Source organism: Pieris rapae, chromosome 22 (genome assembly GCF_905147795.1).
Source record: "Pieris rapae chromosome 22, ilPieRapa1.1, whole genome shotgun sequence".
NCBI lineage: Eukaryota > Metazoa > Arthropoda > Insecta > Lepidoptera > Pieridae > Pieris > Pieris rapae.
This window is the reverse complement of record NC_059530.1, coordinates 7230259-7249899: the sequence shown is the minus strand read 5'-3', so window position 1 is coordinate 7249899 and position 19641 is coordinate 7230259. Positions and strand designations below refer to the sequence as shown.

The following is a 19641-nucleotide window of genomic DNA, read 5'->3' as shown; positions in this document are numbered from 1 at the left end:
CCTCCCTATAACCGCCCCGTGGGCCCGGACAGTGTTGCGTGTTGTAGGAGTATTTTCGCAAAACACAAACTAATTATTGACAAGTACAATAGGGCTTGAGGATTGTCTTTATAAAGTAAATGAATTTCCTTCAGATGCCGAACATACACATGAACCAGTCGCAGAGTATGTCGATGCAGGGCGGCATGGGCATGGGCAACCACCAGAACATGCAGAACGGGATGCAAATGCACTCGCAGAACATGAACTCGATGGTCTCTCAGAACGGGTTAAACCAAAACAGCTTCCCTTCGCTGCAGTCGTCCTTCTCGGGGCAGACGGCGGACTTCAACCTCGACTTCTTGGACAATCTGCCTTCTTCGGACACGAGCAACCTGACGGCACAGGAGCTGCTCAACTCGCTGGACAATTCGTTCTTAAACGACATACTGTAAGGTCGCCGGCTTCGGATAGTTAATGTAGTTAGAAATTTTGAGAATCACGTCTAAGTTAATGGCTGGGCGAAACGAAGTACCGGTCCGTCTCTTTTCATCCCGCTGTGAACGCAATGCGATGGAAAGAGACGAATGATTGCTTTCGACGTACAATGTTATACTGATTTAGAGTTTATCAACGGTTTTTTAATAAGCGTGAAATATTTGTATGAACGCCCTCTGGTGGTGAAATGTACTCAATGATTCATATCACAATTCTCTAAAGCAAATCGTATGCGTAAAAAGATATTATAATTGCGAATTGCTTTTCAGAGTTGTTTGTTATCAATGAAAATAACAGACTAAGGTAATAAATGTTAGCAATATGCAATGAATTTCGAAGCCATTAGCTCGGACGCTCGAAAAGCTGCCGTCGGCTATTGAAATAGCAAATTCGTGACCAATAAATTGTTGACCAAAGTTAAACGTGAATTTTTCACCGGATTTCGTAATCTAAACGTTAACGTAGCGTTCTTCCTAAATCTTTAAATGTTTTACGACATTTTGTTTTATAGACTATTTATTGTAATTAGTGTTCGGTGCGAGGACGCACTTGTATAGAAATTGTATAGATTTTTGGTGAAGTTTACTTACGGCGTCGTCCGGCTGAAGCGTTGCCATCTTTCAGTTTTCCATTTTTGCGGTAGATTTTTTTAACTGTATACTATTTATTGTTAATATAGGCGTAAGATAGCACAAAAGACATTCAATAAATTTTATTTACATCGAAATACATTTATTTATGACAGTTTGGGGCAATATTTTATCTAGCAGTGTGTTCGTTTCGACCTCCTTTCGAGATCATGCAGTCCGCCTTCGAATGGCCCAAAATGTAGCGAACGTACATTTAAATGGTGTAAGCCCGATCGACCGATTTGGGAGCCGCTCGGAGCTTCAATATTTTGACAAAAATCCTTGGTATATTATATTAGACAATCTGACATTTCCTCTTCTATTTATGTGGGTAGTTTCAGTGATACCGATCTGACTACCCTCCATTTGTCCTATTAACTAATTATGAATTTATAACAGTCAAAATTTTCGGCCATTGCAAATTTTGAGTGGCTCTCGAATTGAAACGGAGTATCGGGCGATAGTTTATCATTCCTGTACCTAAGATGTAATTAGTTCTACTGTGATGGTCTCAGTGGTGAATAGGTTAATCAAATATTGTTATTGTTAAGATCTCATGTATCATTTAGGGGTGAGGTTTTGGAAATCTGGATTTTTTTTTGACATTTTCATATTTGAAACTGCCTTATTATTTATAAAGCTCTCTTTAAACAATAGATGTTGACATTCCAGAGCCATTGTTAACAATGTTTTAACTTTAGGACCAATTTTTGAATGTTCTTTTAAAAATAATATTACATATTGAAATATTGTGTTTAATTTTATTTATAATACATGAAACTTAGAGCTAAATAATTCTTCACATGGAGCTAAATACTTTAGAGTTAAGGTATGATGAAAGAAGGAGAATGAATCTGACGGTTTTAAAACATATAATATGGGAATTATCGTTCAGTATGGCACTCTACCCTCTTTTATTCCTTTATAACATATATTATTTACAGGTAAGTCAATAAATAATCAGTCTTTCTAAAGATGCGTGGGATTCTAACTGAGATTATGGCTAAATCTACCACATGATAGATTCGGCCTGATGTTTGTACAATAAATCGGAGAATTTATCCAATTTTCTCTCTAAAGTATTTATCTCCATGGCTAATTCTCAGACCATTTCGTTGGGTTTTGTATGAAAAAGTCTAGGGTTCCTCACCCGCGGGCTGTAGAAATTATTAGGCTGTACATACTTCGTCGTTATCGGCTCATCAGTGCGTTCATAAATGTTTTCTTTTTTATCATTTACGAACATTTTGACTCTCCGATGTTTCCTGAGTTGAATGCAAGAAAAAACCGTGGTAAGTAGAATCCCCAATTTGAAGATAGCGCCAATAAACAGGGCAATCATCAATATGAAATATTGATCTTGATACCAATCTTCTAACTTCATCAGACATCCCTGGAAAGACATATGTATTGGTTTGAGTCAGATCTACCAATCTGAAAGAAAGATAGCTGAGAAGTTGTATGATCTATTATCGAACATTTTTGTTATGTCAATTAGATGAAAACTCGTAAATTATTAGAAAAAATAAACTAATAATGAAATTCCAATAAATGATTAAAAAAATAATGAAAAAATCACATTGTTGGTTCAGTTTTGCATCACTATCGGCTTAGTAACTTACCGGTACATATCTAAACTGGGCATTTGGCGTGACCTCCTGACACCTGGACTGGTTAACAGGCGCCGGATTGAGGTAGGACTCCTGTTCGCCTTGGACGCAGCAGCTGAACGGAACAGACATGCCGCGGGGGCCCAAACGCCGTAACTGCCATATCGACATGTCGTAGTTACGGGCACTTGTCATGCCGCAACATTTTAACTGAAATCACCGTTCGCCGAATAAATATAAACATAATATGCCATTTCGTTATTCAAAATGCATTTAAGTTTAGAAGTTAAGTAGGTATCTCGCGGTTTGAACGTCATAGTGATGTACTAACTGCATAAATAATTCAAGTAATAATTAGTAGTACAAAGTAGTATCGATAGTAGGTATCTATTGATTTATAATACTATCGTTTATCAATGAGGTTAAAAGTAGGTATATTTTTTTGGAAGCAGTTCTATATCCATAGTTTAATAAAACAAATATATTTTTGGTTAATTTTTAGTAAAATTGTAGTATTTAATTTACTGATCCTACTGTCGCGTCAAGGGAGAGCGATAGGCGGTGGGGTATGGTGGGAGCGGAAGCACATTCCACGCAGGTGCCAAGTTGATTTGTGCGTGTAGTAAATACCTCTATAATTAATTAATCTCAATAAGTGCGACCACTCACCTCGGTCTGAGCAAGATCCACGGCAGTGGTGAAATCTTCATAGTCAGGCACTCCGTAGTATCCCTGCAATGCTCCAACGGAGCCACCTCGCGTATTCTGAATTCCAAAACATCTTGGCCAAATCGCAGAAATAACTCCGGCCGCGCAATCACAGAGAAGTAAGGACAATACAACTAGAAAATACTGAAAAATAATTTATATTTATACTAGCTGACCTGCCAAACTTCATTCCGCCTAACAGACAAATAATAACGTGTTAACCTTAGTTAAAATTAAATTATGTTTTCATTAAGGTACATTTATACTTATTACATTTTTTTTTGCAAATAAATAAATGTTTTATTGCTTGCCATTGCGAAAGAAGAATGGCAGTTTTACGCATTAGGCCTCTTCTCTCTAGGTAATGGTTCAAAAAAATTATTAAATGGTTCTGCCTTATCGCTTTTGAGTTATTTGTTGAAATATTTAATGTATAAGCTATCGAAACAGTCATCTAAATTATAGCTGAATTCGGTTTACGCATAGTACCTGATAACTATGCGTAAACCAAATTCTAGGTTAGGTCCCGTAATAAAATACCCTCTCAGTATCTATACATGATGTTATGATTTCAGTAGGCCAACCATAGTTTTATAAACAGTATTTATATATATGTATATATACTTACGAATGTCAGCACAATATATCCCGGCATACAAGTAGCCCAAACGCCCAAAGACGCTAAGGTGCAAATCGTGAGACCAGACGCAAGCAAAGCCAATGCTACATAATAAAATGGTGGCTCTTCCAAGCCATCTTCTGGTGTTGCTAATAAACGCGAAAGTAGAATTCTTCGAGTGTCGCATAGTAGAAAGAAGCCGCACACCACTTGTGCAAAACCACATATCTATAAATTAAGAAATTAGATTCTATATTTGAAAACGGCTACACTAGGTAATCCAACATCTCTAATAGATGGTCTTTCTAGAATCTAGAGCATAGTGCGTCGAAATCACGAAACAGATAGTACTCTATTATTACTAATTCAGTGGTCAAAAGTTTGACTGTTAATTATTATTAAGAAAAACACCGAATTGAATCGAATTTCTGTACGTAATGTACACACGCACCAGTTTACTGGAAGTTGTAATATACAAACAGTTTTAACCAAAGTCTTAATAGCATATAAACCTCTATCAATTAGTTTAAAGCCAAATTAAAGAAATATTTGATAAACAGACGTATATATTATACGCTATCGCCCCGTTTGCGTAACGTTATTCTAACAGCAGGGATTAAAAATTTTAATACAACCTAACCTAAACGATTAATAGTATTTTTATTGTTAATAATACGAATAATCCGCCAATCTCTTATATTAAAGAAGGCAACAATTGCATACTTACAAAGAACACACTGTTAAAACAACCAAAAAGCACATTAGCACTCGCAATTTTTTTCAGTTTCATTGTCTTTTAGAAATTTTAACATTTATTTTTAATAATTTCTACACTAAATAACACACAGGAACACGTAGTTCGTTATCGTTTTGACTGTATGCAGAATAGATGTGCCGGTTTTAAGGAGATACGCTCTGTTGATCAGCTGGGGTGACTAATAATTAAGGAATTTTTAAATGAATGCACGAGTTACTTTTGTACGTTAATTTATTGGGCGTGTTTTATGGAAATACATTTGAGCTTAAAATTCTATATCTTTCTTTCTGAAACCGCCGCAGCCTCGCGGTACCGCTGTGATGTCGTCTTGTTCTCTTTCACTGGACTCTTCGAGTTCTGTAAAAAGTTGATAGACTTTATTAAATAGTATTATAAATGATAGTAGCCATTTTTATGTTGGTTAAATAAAATTATTAGCATTTTTTTTTTGCGATTTATTACTTTGCTTTGATTCATCAATATCAATTAATCTGTATTAAAATCTAGGCAACCACAAAAACATTTATTGCATGTTCTTCCTATGAGAAAGAAATTGCGTGCTCCTATTTCACCATGCCTACATATGATAGAGGATAAATCTTTATTTTAACTAATTTTATTATTATTCATTAACTATTAATTAATTAAAATGTCATGTAGAACATGGTGTTATGTTTGCTGCTCCTTACAAAAATGTTTAATGAAAAAAAAAAAATTGGCGATTCAAAGAGTGGCGGAGAGTTTATTGCCAGTTCTTCTTCCCTCAGCAGTAAATGTAAAATTAGAAGCTTTTAATATAAGCATATTTTATTTTTGACGTTTACAATTGTACATTGTGTTATTATGCATATATGATTTTTGATTTTATACTAGTTATATAATAAAACAAGCAAATAAAATAAAATAGTTAGCACAGTGCACAGCAGACAGACAAAAAGAAAGTTACCACGCAGACAACAAAAATAGTAAACTTGGGTTCCTATGCAATTGCCTTTTCTCACTTATTTGAAGAAAAATACTCTTGACTGCACAGACATTGAAACATTAAGATAGTAATAAGATAGTTAAAAAAAACTTTCGCTTTTCTTTCTTTGGTCTTCCTGCGCGGGTAATATCACTTTAACTCACCTGGTGGCAAATGCAATTTCTCGATAACGAACTTCTTCCTCTTCAGTTTAAATGCCAAATCCAGGCTAGAAGGCACAAACGGCACGAGGGAATACAAAGCAGATAATTTTGTTAAATGGAACAGGCCGTGATATTCATTGAACACTGGGTTTGTTTCTTTATCTGATCCAGCAAATGATTCTATTCTCACTGCATTGTCCATTGAATAGAGCAATCTATTCATTATGTGGTCATCCTGAAATTAAAATAATTCTGAATTAAGTGAATCAATATTAGCGGCAGCAAAGTACATCTTGTACAACAAAATAATCAGCGATAAAAAGGTTAAGATTAAAAGATGTTTGCTTTGATTTTCGTAAGATTCTAGATATTCTATTAAATTATAACAATTAAAGAAGACAATATCAATACCTAAATTACCCAACCTAAATTCATACATTGACACCAAATCTGAACTGTAACAATCCTCTAAATAAACTGTAAATAAAAAACTTTTTGATTTACTTTTTGTTTCAGCTTCAGCTTTAAAAATATGTATTTAATAAATGACTTTACTTTAAACTACTTACATCAAATAAATGAGATGGTATAGTAATGAAAGCTACAGCATTTGTATCCCTTAGTAATATTCTTAAACAGTACATGAATTTTATTAAATCGTGGCCATATTTATTATCTAAGGGCTCCTCATCGCAATCCATTGACATCCAGATCGGAGACCCTAGCATGTGTATACTGATTCTAAGTATATTTTTATTTTTACTACTTCTTCTGTATAAGTCATTGGCTAGAACATCCTTGATTTTGTTGAGAGTTTGAGTAAAGAGCCCATTCCTAAAAGCTGAAAAGTTCACATAAAGTCCTCAATATGAATTAACTTAATATTAGCAAACTTCTTCTACTTCAAATTCTCTCATCTATCAAAACCCTCAAGAAGGACTTCATAAAGTGTGATACTTTCATGGACAAAGTAATATTAATTCTGTCTCACCTTGGTCATTATGTTTAACTTTAATGAACTACGTGTATTATATTGGAATGCCGATGGTATTCACAAAAAGCAGCAGGAACTTGCGGAGCTGGCGGTAAGAGATCTTAACGTTGACATCATCGCACTCAACGAAACTAGATTAACAAATCGGCTTACTCTCCAAATTCCAGGCTTTTTCTGCTATCGACTCGATGGCCGGGTCGACGGCTCTGGTCAGGGTATTGCTATCTTGGTTAGGGCCGATTTAGATCACGAACTTCTTTCAATTCCGCCAACCCTTAACCTAGAGGCCATAGGAATATCCCTTTATTTTAACCACGGCAAAATTACCATATATTCCGTTTACCAGTCACCCAATATGCCCTTGCTCACTAGTGATTTAAACGCCCTATTTTCGTCAGAAAATAAAATACTAATTATGGGTGATCTCAATGCTAGGCACCCTTATTGGTCACCTGGTCCAACTAACGCCCACGGTAATATAATCTACAAACTCATGCTCGACGACGAAGTCATTGTCCATGCCCCTAGTGAGCCTACTCTAGTGCATTACAATGAAAATAGGCTACCTACCAACCCTGATTTGTTACTTACTAAAAATATTTATACTGTTGACTCTGTTGAGACCATATATGCACTCTCCTCTAACCACCTTCCAGTATTCGTACGTCTCGCTATTAAAGCGCGTCGTAAGCCCATTGTTAAGCTAAATTATGCAAGGGCTGACTGGAACGGTTACCGCTCATACTTAAACAAAAATATATCTTTACACACACCTTTAAATCTCCCGATAATATTGACTCCGCCATCTCAAACCTTCAAAGCTCTATAATTTCTGCAAAAAACTTCAATATTCCGGTAACAACCCTTAAACCTTGGGAGACCTCACTGCCAAGAAGTATTAAAAGAAAAATAAGAAATAAAAATCGTCTCAGACGTTATTCCGCTAGAGAAACGAATATTCTAACTCGTAAACTTATAAACCGTAAAGTGAAATACCTCCAACAAGATATCAATGCTGCAATAATAAATCACCATGACAACCTGTGGGTTCGTAAACTTAGAAAAGTTGACAATCCTTGTGCCGATTTATGGCGCATTGCCAAAGGGCTGAAATCAACTTCTACCCCACTTTTAGCCCCACTTAAAACTAAAGATGGTTCCACTACCTCAAATATCAAGGAACAGTGTGAAGTTTTAGCTAATGCTTTTTCTAACAATATGATGCTCACCCATAACTGGCCCAGCGACGAGCAGTCTGTTGTCGATGCCTCCTGGCACTCTCTAGACTGCCTCCAACAAGATGGTTATCAAATTCAACTGGTTAAACCAGCTGAAGTAGCTAAATTTATATCCTCTCTCAAAACTCGTAAAGCAGCTGGACCGGACGAAATCTCGAATCACTTAATCAAACACTTACCCCAAAAATGTATTGTGCTGCTTACAAAAATATTTAATGCCTGCTTACTGACTGCATATTTCCCTAATGACTGGAAAGTAGCCAAAGTTATCGCAATACGCAAGCCGGGCAAAGATCCATCTGATCCTGCAGGTTATCGTCCAATTAGCCTCCTACCATGCCTAGGAAAACTTTTTGAAAAAATCTTATGCATCCGACTTCGCCGAGTGACAGAGCTTATAATAATTGATGAGCAGTTTGGCTTCCGTGAAGGTCATTCATCTACCCAACAGCTCGCTAGAGTAGCCGAGACTGTGTCTCATGGACTCAATTTGCGTGAGTCGACAGGCATGTTCCTCCTTGATATTGAGAAAGCCTTTGACACAGTCTGGCACCAAGCCCTTATCCACAAACTACTAAAAATTGGCGTACCTATAGCAATAATTAAAATAATGAAATCGTACTTAACCTATAGATCTTTTAAGGTGCACATAAATAGCACACTCTCTTCCCCCAAATCGGTCCTAGCCGGAGTCCCCCAAGGATCAATTCTTGGTCCCCAGCTCTTTTTACTATACCTTAACGATATACCTATACAAACCCGCACCAATCTCGCCTGTTTTGCCGATGATACGGCATCCTTTACCTCTTCCAAAGACCTGGATTTGATAATAAGTCGCCTCCAACTTTCACTCGATTTATTGACTAATTTTTTTAAGACGTGGAAATTAAAAATTAACGCCTCTAAAACAGAGGCAATTATGTTCTCCGGGACTAGGTCGCTACCATCTCGTACCCTCAACATTGAAGGTTATGCGATTCCATGGAGTCGCTCTGTTAAGTACTTGGGTGTCATATTGGACAATAAACTCAACTGGACCCTCAACACGCAACACATTAGGCTCAAGAGCATGAAGGCTTTGAATGCACTGAGCCCCATCCTTAATAGAAGATCGTGCCTCAGTAGCAAAACTAAGCTAAGTGTATATCGCACTTTAGTGCGACCATGCATAACATATGCCTGCCCAGTATGGAGCAGTACATGCCCTACTAACTTAAACAGCCTACAAGTTGTCCAAAATAAAGCATTAAAATACGCATTTAATACTCCGTTTCGAACAAACCTCCTAAATCTTCATATTAATATTAAGTTTCCCACTATTTACGAGTTCATATACAAACAATCTAAGAAATTCTATTTACATAACAACCGACATAGTATAAATAAATATATTAATAACCTTTGCAAAACGCGGAAGAAAAATTTACCTTACATCGATAAATACAACCGATACAAATTACCCCATCACTTGTTTCTTGAGTGCGATGAATGACAGGCCTGCGCAGGTGCGCGAGTATTGGTCATCGCGTCGCGCGCGACCTCCGATCTTATTATCAATGATATAGAGCCGGAATGCGCGTGCGTCGCGTTATCGATGCTCGCGCCCTTAGCGGGTGACTGTTCCTATTATGATTGCTTGCCGTCCGCTCCTTTGTTCTCGGTGCTATAATACCCTATTTTTAATTTTATTTTTATAATTATACCCTATTTTTATTGTTAGTTATAATTCATTATTTAGTTAAATCTAGATATGTCAAAAATCGCAAATCTCAGCTAAAGATTGCATAGTTTACCTTATTATCAATGCTAAATCTCGAATTATTATAACTTTAGTTTTTATCTGTTCCTTCTCATAAGTTTTTTTAAAAAAAGCAATACGGCTTTTAATAAAACGTGTTAGTTATAATTTTGCTACATTCCAGGAATTAATGTACACTGGACATGTAGCACTTTTAATTTTTATTGAACATTAAATAAAGAATTTTTGAAATTGAAAATTGAATATTAGCAAACGTAGCATTCGGTACAACAATTAAAAAAAATGGCTGGCTAATGCTTAGGCCATTCATATGATATCCCAATCATGTAGCCATGTCATCAATCCAAGTTTGTCTAGGTTGGTCAAATGTTTGAATACTGTTTAGTTAAGAGATTAGACTTTAGATTAAATGGTTAATTAATATTAGCTTAAAATTTTTTGTCTTTAATATAAGTACTTAGTTTATATTGAATAATACTCACATTTATATATATATATATATACATAGATATAAGCTTTACTTACCACCCTTTTCACCATTATCAATTGGATTTAAAAAACAATATGTAATATTACTTTTCTTAATAGTATCTGTATCAATATATCTGCTTAAATCAAAATGATGACCAAAATTGGTTTCATTGTCAAAGGAGGACTCAACCTGAGATAAACCTTCATATCTCCATGCTATTTTCATCTCATCTTGGGGAACTTTGTTTATTTTATCATCTTTTTGTACCACACACGGCTGAGGTAACTCTTTGACCTGTAAATTATTTATCAGAGTTATAACAAAGTGTCAACTAAAGAGGAACTAGTTATAACCAATCTAATAAGACAATAATCTTTAGTAACATATTGTCATCTTGTATTTTCTATCCTATTTCTATTTATAGTCCCATATGAGTTTGATCTAATAAGATACAAGTTTAGAAGCAATCATATTCTTATAGGCATTAATTCTAACTAAGATTCCATTAAGAATTTTAAAATAGTTAATTTATAATTTATATCTTACAATTTCTTCTGGGTTCTCATCAGCAGAAAAAAGCAATAAATCATGCTTACAAACAACACCTTCAGCTATAAAATATTTTGTGAGCACCCTACTATAGCTGCCCAACACATCTGATTCTGTAAAAGATATATTATATATTTTATTTCTGCTCTAGATGAAGCAGAAAGATAGATATTATTGAAACAACGGTGTGTAGATATATAGTATATGGAATATGGGCACAGTCATGAATTTAAGTTAAGAATGTAAATGTAAAACTAGGACAAAAATACATTTATTTATTTATTTATTAAGGATTATATATTTATTTTAAGCAACAAGATTTTTTATTTAGTATAAATGCATTCTAATCCAATCTTGTTAGTTTTGTTGTTGTGCTTCTACTTATACTTGTTTATATCTCGTAAAAAATTGAATATTTAATGTTAAAAAAAACATACCTACGGCGAATATTCCTCCAGTTGGCAATCCACCACCTAAAAGAAAATGAAACAGGTCAACAAGGCTGCGAAAGAGGTTTAAGGTTAACCAATATACCACCACTAACACACCAATAACATAATCGAGAGAAGGAATTCCAGAAGATAACACTAGTAAATTGTTCTTCAATTTAGTTCCTGTAACACTTAAGCATGATTCTGTAATTTTATGGAACCCAGACATTTTTTAAAACGTGCACAATGGGTTAATAAAAATGTTTGTTTACTATTTTTACGAACGTCAAAATGACAATAAAAAAATACAAAACCTGACCTACCTAGTACAGTGTGACAGATACAAAATTTAAATATAGCGATCTTGAAGCTACTTGAAGTCAATGCTGAACAGATTGATTACTTCTGTCTGCACTATATGGATTTGCTATATATTAAAAAATATAGTTTTGTGTTTAGTCATGAACCTGTTACAATTTAAAATTTATTGAAAATATTCGTCATATGGATTATAATATAATATAATAGATATTATCTACATTGATCATTAACTTTGACAGCAATTGTCGTGAGCTTGACGCATTAGTCTACACAATGTATGGCAATTGACATTAACAATTAGCCCTTTTGGCTTTTGCTTTTACGATCGTGTATCCCACGTCTTCATGTATTTTGGAGTGATTAAATCGTTAATACATATATTTAAAGCATTTTTATCAAAGTGAAACGGAATATACCAAAATGCAAGGACCAGCAGTGTTTATGGATATATCCCTTGAGGATCAAGTAAGTTAACATGAAGTAACATAACCTCGATAGTTTTTCGGCAATACTACTGTAGTGTTCAAACATTTAATTCATCCTCCTTGACGGGAACACTTACATTAGAATTTGATTGTAATAACATTGCATATGATCAGGTTTCGGTATTCATCTGAAGCGATAACTTATCTATATATTTTCACTTCAGGCTCTAGAGTTACGGAAGTATATGAAGAACCTTGGTGCAGAAATTTCCGAAGAAAAGTCTCCTAAAGGCATAGAGGATGATCTTCACAAAATCACTGGTGTTTGTGATATATGTTTTAAAGAGAACAACGAGGCAGATATTGAAGCAGTTCTTAACAGTATTGTGTCTATAATGGTATCTGTAAGTATTATTTGCATTTTATGCCTATTGTTGTCACTATAATGTAGGTGCATTCTCCTGTTTTGTCATGCCTAACTGATGGGATAGACTAGAGGCTGAAAATTTTATTATTTGATGCTTTAATAATGTATATGGAGGTAGTCCCATCGACCATCTTTTAGTACATAAACTGGTGGTAATAAAGAATGGTATAGAGATTTTTTACCAGTTTTTCTTAACACTTGATTTTAGAAATAGTCATATATGTAAATATAGAAACATTTAATTTCTTTATTAAAAATTTATACATTGTTTTTAAGTTTGATTAGTCTACTTTTAATACACATAAATTTAATACAATCAAACTTCTTAATCTTTATTTCACAGATACCATTAGAACGTGGTGAGAATCTTATTGTGGCATTTAGTCAGAGATTAGGTAAAGCTCCTGAACCAAAACTTGGATTGATTTCATTACAAGCGTAAGTTGTTATATTTAATCTCTTAGTTACTAAGAACATTATTGAAAAACAAGAAATTTATAAATTATATAATTTCTAAACAAAAATGGTAAATAAAAAATAACTTATAAGCTAATCATAAGTTTTATTAATGATAATTTATCCTAAGTTCCAAAATACATTAAAAAAGAAAGAAACACAAAATACATGAATTACAAAAGTGGCTATGCTTGAATATGATATGTTATGATGTTGTTGTGAGGTGTCTGTAGATTTTTAAAAGATCTTCAAGAGGTAGCCATTCATATGAAATCAGTGAGAACAGAGCATATTCCATAACTTTATAGATAATTTTAAAGAATTGGATCTCAAGTGCATGGAAAAGTTAATAGAATGATTTAGATACAACACTTGGTCCATATGTCACAAATTGCAGATGTCACACTGAGCAGTAGTTACAGTTTTGAAAAATAAAAAAATTGTATATATTTTTGGGATGCATTTTATATAGTTTAGTTTAAGATACTTTGCAAAATTTTTGGATATAGGCAGTTACCATAACAATGTTAATACTAAGCTTTTTTTCAGTCTGTGGCGCTTATATAATAATTTAGAGCCCAACTCTCCTCTCCGGTACCATGTTTATTACCATGTAATAGAACTTGCAGCACGCATTGGAGCTGTTGGAGATGTCTTCAAAGGAGTTGAACAACTCAAAAAGGAGTTTTCCTCTTGCCCACCAACGAGTGAGCAAATGCAAAAACTGTATAGATTATTGCATCAAGTCTTGAAAGATAATAACAGGTATATAATTAACGTCACTTTAATAGTAGTTGAGTATTCATCTTAATTTAATAGTACTATAGCTATAACTTTTATTGATAAATGGACCATATCAACACAAACCGTTTCAAAAATAAATATATTTAGCCATACAAATCCAAACTTCACCTTTAAAATATTCAGTGTAGATACAGAATGTTTTGTCATAATATTTACTTTTGATTTTTGTAGTATTTTTTATTTAAGCAACTATCACATTAGTAAATGCAACACATAGGTTTAAAGTTAAAAGATTGAATTCTTATGATTTGTATTTTATTTTAGTGAACTGGCTTCAAAAGTTATGATTGAGTTGTTAGGCACTTACACAGATGAGAATGCTTCATATGCAAGAGAAGATGCCATAAAATGTATAGTAACTGCTTTGGCAGACCCCAACACATTCCTTTTGGATCCCTTACTAGAGCTCAAACCAGTACGTTTTTTGGAAGGAGAAGTTATTCATGATTTACTGTCCATTTTCGTCTCAGAAAAACTGTCAAGCTACCAAAAGTTTTACGAAAATCACAAGGAATTTGTACATTCCCAAGGTAATTTATAAATTTATCATTATTTCCTGCCATAAGAGGCTAAATTTCTAGACAAGCCAGACCATTTTATGTTCTGTCATTATTTTATTTAGCTTTTTCTATGACTGTATTCCAACTATAGCACTGTATTATCACTATAGCTATTACATATCAATTAATTCCCAATATACACTTTTAATGTGCTTGAAGCACTGGATTGCACTTGTGTAAATCAAAACAATCAGCATTTGAATGCATTAATGTCTAAATGACTTATATTATACCAAACTTATGGGAATTGCCATACACTTTATAATTTTGGTTTACAGGTTTAAATCATGAGCAGAACATCAAAAAGATGAGAATATTATCATTCATGCAGATCGCAGAGTCGAACCCTGAACTCTCATTTGATGAAATTACTTCAGAACTGCAAATTGATGAGAAAGATGTAGAAGCCTTTATTATTGAAGGTAAGTTCCACATATACTCTACATTAAATATTTATAACTCATTTAAAGATGTTATGACCAGTTGCCGATCTCAGTAGAATGGGTTTTAAATGTGTATTAATTGCATTGTTGATTCCAAGTAAATCTGTTACCTTATTCAGTCATTCATAGTTATTTATTTAAATCCTTTGTAATAATGTATTTTACTTTGTGTGCATGTCAATTAATATGCATACATTCATAAAATATTTTGTTTAAATTAATAATTATCAACATGACTGGAGATCTCCTTAAGATAAAGACAAAGCATAAGCTTTATACTATTTATATTTAAGTACATATAATACAATACTTGTTGCAAATTTTGAAGTGTACTCTTGACTGTTTTCTGCGTTTTTAACTATTGTATGAAGACTATATTCACCCCACCATATTTGCTTTGTTGTCGCTCACTATATTCTCCAGGAGTGTTATGATTGTTTATAAATTGCCTAGTTTTAATCTATACTAATATTATAAAGAGGAAAGGTTTGATTTTTTGTTTGTTTGTATGAATTGAATAGGCTCCGAAACTACTTGGCAGATTTAAAAAATTCTTTCACTGTTGGAAAGCTACATCATTCCTGAGTGACATAGGCTATATTTCATTTTCAAAAAAATAGGCATTCTTACTAAAATTACGATAACATTAACATTTGTTTATTATTTGATACAATTCTAACAGATGGCGCTGAGTTAAAGGTAGTTTAGTTTAGGTCCGTGTCGTGGTACCAACGTTTCACATAAGTTCTCCTACGGTTTCCCTTGATTAATTTACTACTATGTAATATAACAAAAACCTTAGCCACAGCAACGCTTGGCCGAGTCTGCTAGTATAAAATAAAGAAAAATATAGCTTTTATATTTGTACAGAAGATTATTGAAGTGATGTGTGTGCATCTGTTTACAATTTCGTCACAATACAGTCTACTTATACGCCTCTAAAGGTTTTATTTATACGCCTAATCATTTGCAGTTCTGAAAACTCGCCTAGTACGCGCACGCGTGAATCAAGCTCAACGTATGGTTCGCGTGTCCAGCACGATGCACCGTACCTTCGGCCCCGCCCAGTGGCAACATCTGCGGGACGTTTTGGTCGCATGGCGTGCAAACGTTAACCAAGCTCACGAATCTATGAAATCTGTGACCACTGCGCAGGTGGAATACGCAGCACAGCAGCAGAAAGCTTAAATTATAAATGTGTTACACGTTAAACTATCTCTAGTGGATTCAAGTCACTCAGCTGTCGCTAGGTGGCGCTGGATGCAATTTTTCAGAAAAAATCGATATAAGTGAATTTAGTAATTTCCCTACCTTTTACTTGAAACAGGCATAAAGTTAAAAAACAAGTGAATTTACATTATTAACCCAATGTTATTAATAATTTATAGTAGTCATAAGGAAGGTGTTTTCCGATCTACATATAAACATATTTTGAATCTATGTTCATTAGAGATAGTGTAATGTCGTAACCATATATTCCGTTTGAATATTTTGGATTTTCAACCTGTCTTACTTTTCAATATTGCCATTGCAATACTTAAAATAGATTTAATAATTTAAAAACAATGTTCATGTTCTTGTCACATTGACCGCGATGATAAAAATAAGTTCCACTTGTTATTTGTAATAGATTGTCACAATTTTGTATGGAGAAGTTTTCAAGGAAATAAAATATATAAGGAGCCTATACTCTTTTATTGATGATGACGATGGCGTTAATAATTGACCTTATACATTACCTAATAGTAAGTAAAATGGAAATGAATGTAATTGATTGAGAATTTATGAAAAAACATTCAATGTAGTTATGTCGGTAAGGCAAATAAGAAATAAGATAGAAAGTTTCTTGCCAGTTCTTCTTACCCGCTCTACGCCCTTGACTTGCGAACTGGTGGTAAATGTAAATTTACGATTAATTTAATTTGTTTTTCTTGACGTTCATAAGTGTACATGTTTAGCTAAATGAATAAAGATATTATGACTATGACTAACTAATTGCGTGGTGTTCAACGACAAGATGACAAAGAAGTGTTACCGACTTGAATTTCTAGCTTTGAAAGCGATAATCATATCTATATCAGATACTGTGTATTTCATAAATCTGTTAGCAAATCAAGACAAACGATTTTTTCCCTTGTTTACTCAAGTTCATATATCATAAATCAAAAACATACAGGTTTACGTTCTTCATAACCGTCTTGATTGATAGTGTTATATATTAAAACTTTCAAAAACAATTAATGATTGTCTACAATTACTACATGAAACAAATTTTAATATCCCAAAAAGGTATCCACGCTTACCCATTAAGCCTCTCCTTCCACCTTTTCGACCTAGTCTACTACGTATGAAGAATTTTTAAACTAACAAAAGTTAGCAAAGGATGTATCTTGTCCCTTTTCTTTGTCGCAGTTTCGTCATATTCTTCTTTATTATTCACGCTGCGTTTTAGCTCTAGTTTTTAAGATTACTTATGTTCTAAGTAATTCCCGTTACTCATAAACAATAGACTATTCTATATATCTTTTTAAAAGTTGAACATTATCTTTGGTTTATCTTCTTTATACATATTGTCAAAGAGTGGTTTGCTGTTATCAATAAAAATCAAAAAAAGGTTTTCTACACTTATGCATTACGCACCCTACGAACAACCCAGTTGTTTCCGCCGATATGCGTTCAGATCGTTTGTCTGCGTGGTGCTTTCCATGTTACTTGGACTTCATCTGCAATCACATTTTTGGGTCCCACCAGACGGTATCGAGAGGGACTTCACTGACATCAAGGATGTAATAACCCAATTGTCATACGGTCTCACTGAGGTTAATATTCTTCTTTAACAATATATTTCTACAATGTTCAGACGTTCATAAAACCGGGGTGTTAGTATAGGAACCCAGGAGGGATAATTTAATTCTGTCTATGAAGTTATGTTGATACATAAGATATCTTAGCCACTTAGTTTTCTCATAGTTTTTTTGTTTTATTTTCGAAAAATATGTAATAATAATAAATTACACAAATAGTCTGTATGGTGATGACATAAATCCATACATTACTTTTATAGATAAATCGAAAACATGAAAAGTTGCAAGGCGAAATAGAGCGTATTTCGGAAACCTTGCCCGCTGTGGCAGCGGCTGCTGGAAGAGCGAGGGACGCGCTTGAACCCTCAAGGATGAGTAGACACAGTCTAAATGTCCACGATTATGACAGACAGGTAGTCTCGAAACCACTAAATCCTTATGTAACTTTATAACTAGGTTTTTTTGTTCTTAAGATAAATCCAGCGTTCACAGCCCTGGATTTTACTAATTACTTGACTAAGCTGCGAATAAAATTGTAGGTAAATAATAATTTTTAAGTGTACCAAACTACCAAAGTATTGCTAAGCTATTACACAACGTTTACGCCGAAGTATACATTGAGTTATTTTCAATTTATTTCAATGTGATGCCAAAAAATAATTAAAAAATTGCGATTAGAAAAGTCAATGTGCGTACAAAAGTCATACTTCCATTTGCTTCCAGATAGTGGACTATGCATTAGAAACTGCAGGTGCTAAAGTGGTTGACACTGGAAATACCGTAGAATACATGATACACGAGTCGCCTGTCAGTTGGGCTCTCCATATATTAGTCGCGTCTTTCTGTCGCGAGTGTTTGGGCGCTTCTTCTATCATCCGGCCAGGTACATTGCCAGGGGAATGCTGGGCCTTCAGAGGCACCAAGGGAGAAGCAACTATACGCCTTTTGAGCACCATTTATGTGACTGGTATCAGTCTGGAGCATATACCATCTCATATTTCACCAACCAAGTACGTATCAAGGCAAACCAAATTAATTTAGTTCTTGGTTTTGTTAATTTTATTAAAGTAAATAATATTTTGATAATTACATCAAAATTATGCATTATTATTTGAATAAATTACCAAGATGTAATACACATATTTAATAAAGTCTGTATAATTTCTTTGGTTTTGTTGTTACAATTTATTTGTTTTAGTTCCGTACTTCACACCAGACCCAAACATATACAAATGCAGGTTACAATTTCAGTAAGCCTCCATAGATAAAGCCCTCCTCTACGTAAAATAATTTACACACAACCACCATTCTCTATAATCTATGTTCTTCTAGGGAGATATCTTCAGCGCCCCGATTATTTCAACTGGAGGGATTGGAGTTTCGTAACGACCCATACCCACACGACTTTGGCTCTTTTGAATACGACAAAGAGGCAAAACCTATACAGTATTTCGAAGTTCGACATCCGTCGACGAAGGGCTATAACTTAGTTCGCATAAGGATATTTTCCAACTGGGGCCACACAGTTTATACGTGCGTGTATCGGGTGCGAGTACATGGCGAACTCGTCAGAAAACCCCTAAATTCAATCAGAGATGATGGTGATAATCTTGTGGAACAAGAATAACATAGAAGCTCTCGAGTTACTTTATTTTCTAATAAATTAGGTACGAAAGTAAGCAGTTATTTGCCACTGTAACTAATTTAACAGTAGGTATTTATAATAAACACTAAAATTGATATTGTCTTTTATTTATTTATTACGTGTTTATCACTCGTATATCAGTGTATGTAATGTTTCAGCAGGGAGTGAGTGTTTAATTTAATGAAGTAGGACTGTTTAGGATATTCTTTTTATCTGAAGTTTTCATCATAGTTCTAAATTTAGACATCCTTTTATCCAAAATGGACGACAATTTAGGTTACTTTACATTAATGTTATAAAAAAATATAATATATACGAGATATAATTAAAATATACATGTCTTTCTCTGCACCATGGGCGTGTAGCTCGGAGAATTGTGCTTTCA

The 19641-nt window shown here is 34.1% G+C and overlaps 5 protein-coding genes across 6 annotated transcripts in view; 3 read left to right on the top strand and 2 right to left on the bottom strand.

Moving 5' to 3' along the window:
• Positions 1-1853, top strand: part of LOC110992829 (neurogenic protein mastermind) — a 32315-nt gene extending 30462 nt beyond the window's left edge. For both annotated transcript variants that reach the window (XM_022258798.2, XM_022258797.2), the window contains exon 9: positions 135-1853. In XM_022258798.2, the coding sequence (XP_022114490.2) occupies positions 135-434 (300 nt within the window). In that variant the 3' untranslated portion in view covers positions 435-1853. The remainder of the gene's footprint in view (positions 1-134) is intronic.
• LOC110992893 (tetraspanin-15) lies at positions 1850-4952 on the bottom strand. Its single transcript, XM_022258880.2, has 5 exons — positions 4771-4952; positions 4053-4271; positions 3386-3568; positions 2729-2926; positions 1850-2499 (listed from the first exon to the last, which is right to left on the bottom strand). The coding sequence occupies exons 1-5, from the start codon at positions 4831-4833 to the stop codon at positions 2209-2211; spliced, it is 954 nt and encodes a 317-aa protein (XP_022114572.2). The 5' UTR covers positions 4834-4952; the 3' UTR covers positions 1850-2208.
• Positions 4953-5013: 61 nt separating this feature from the next.
• Positions 5014-11668, bottom strand: LOC110992895 (putative elongator complex protein 4). Its single transcript, XM_022258882.2, has 7 exons — positions 11489-11668; positions 11378-11413; positions 10938-11053; positions 10445-10685; positions 6498-6769; positions 5929-6163; positions 5014-5157 (listed from the first exon to the last, which is right to left on the bottom strand). Exons 1-7 carry the CDS (start codon positions 11598-11600, stop codon positions 5066-5068), a joined length of 1104 nt encoding a protein of 367 aa, XP_022114574.2. The 5' UTR covers positions 11601-11668; the 3' UTR covers positions 5014-5065.
• Positions 11669-11979: 311 nt separating this feature from the next.
• Positions 11980-16492, top strand: LOC110992862 (eukaryotic translation initiation factor 3 subunit M). The gene is made up of 7 exons (XM_022258839.2): positions 11980-12157; positions 12342-12521; positions 12888-12982; positions 13550-13765; positions 14069-14334; positions 14643-14786; positions 15781-16492. The coding sequence occupies exons 1-7, from the start codon at positions 12113-12115 to the stop codon at positions 15993-15995; spliced, it is 1161 nt and encodes a 386-aa protein (XP_022114531.1). The 5' UTR covers positions 11980-12112; the 3' UTR covers positions 15996-16492.
• A 911-nt stretch (positions 16493-17403) lies between these two features.
• On the top strand, positions 17404-19312 carry LOC110992898 (SUN domain-containing protein 3-like). The gene is made up of 4 exons (XM_022258887.2): positions 17404-17626; positions 17872-18024; positions 18335-18621; positions 18944-19312. The coding sequence occupies exons 1-4, from the start codon at positions 17435-17437 to the stop codon at positions 19236-19238; spliced, it is 927 nt and encodes a 308-aa protein (XP_022114579.1). The 5' UTR covers positions 17404-17434; the 3' UTR covers positions 19239-19312.
• Positions 19313-19641: the final 329 nt, after the last annotated feature.

Excerpts from the sequence above, each read along its gene's own strand:
- LOC110992862 (XM_022258839.2), top strand. The coding sequence starts at position 12,113 with ATGCAAGGACCAGCAGTGTTTATGGATATATCCCTTGAGGATCAA. Across the intron at positions 12,158-12,341 it reads ATATATCCCTTGAGGATCAA|GCTCTAGAGTTACGGAAGTA; the intron begins GTAAGTTAACAT and ends TTTTCACTTCAG. Across the intron at positions 14,335-14,642 it reads GGAATTTGTACATTCCCAAG|GTTTAAATCATGAGCAGAAC; the intron begins GTAATTTATAAA and ends TTTGGTTTACAG.
- LOC110992898 (XM_022258887.2), top strand. The coding sequence starts at position 17,435 with ATGCATTACGCACCCTACGAACAACCCAGTTGTTTCCGCCGATATGCG. Across the intron at positions 17,627-17,871 it reads TGTCATACGGTCTCACTGAG|ATAAATCGAAAACATGAAAA; the intron begins GTTAATATTCTT and ends TTACTTTTATAG. Across the intron at positions 18,025-18,334 it reads TCCACGATTATGACAGACAG|ATAGTGGACTATGCATTAGA; the intron begins GTAGTCTCGAAA and ends ATTTGCTTCCAG.
- LOC110992893 (XM_022258880.2), bottom strand. The coding sequence starts at position 4,833 with ATGAAACTGAAAAAAATTGCGAGTGCTAATGTGCTTTTTGGTTGTTTT. Across the intron at positions 2,927-3,385 it reads TGGATCTTGCTCAGACCGAG|TTAAAATGTTGCGGCATGAC; the intron begins GTGAGTGGTCGC and ends CGGTGATTTCAG. Across the intron at positions 2,500-2,728 it reads CCCAGTTTAGATATGTACCG|GGATGTCTGATGAAGTTAGA; the intron begins GTAAGTTACTAA and ends ATGTCTTTCCAG.
- LOC110992895 (XM_022258882.2), bottom strand. The coding sequence starts at position 11,600 with ATGTCTGGGTTCCATAAAATTACAGAATCATGCTTAAGTGTTACAGGA. Across the intron at positions 11,054-11,377 it reads TGGAGGAATATTCGCCGTAG|AATCAGATGTGTTGGGCAGC; the intron begins GTATGTTTTTTT and ends TATCTTTTACAG. Across the intron at positions 6,770-10,444 it reads TGATAATGGTGAAAAGGGTG|CTTTTAGGAATGGGCTCTTT; the intron begins GTAAGTAAAGCT and ends TGAACTTTTCAG.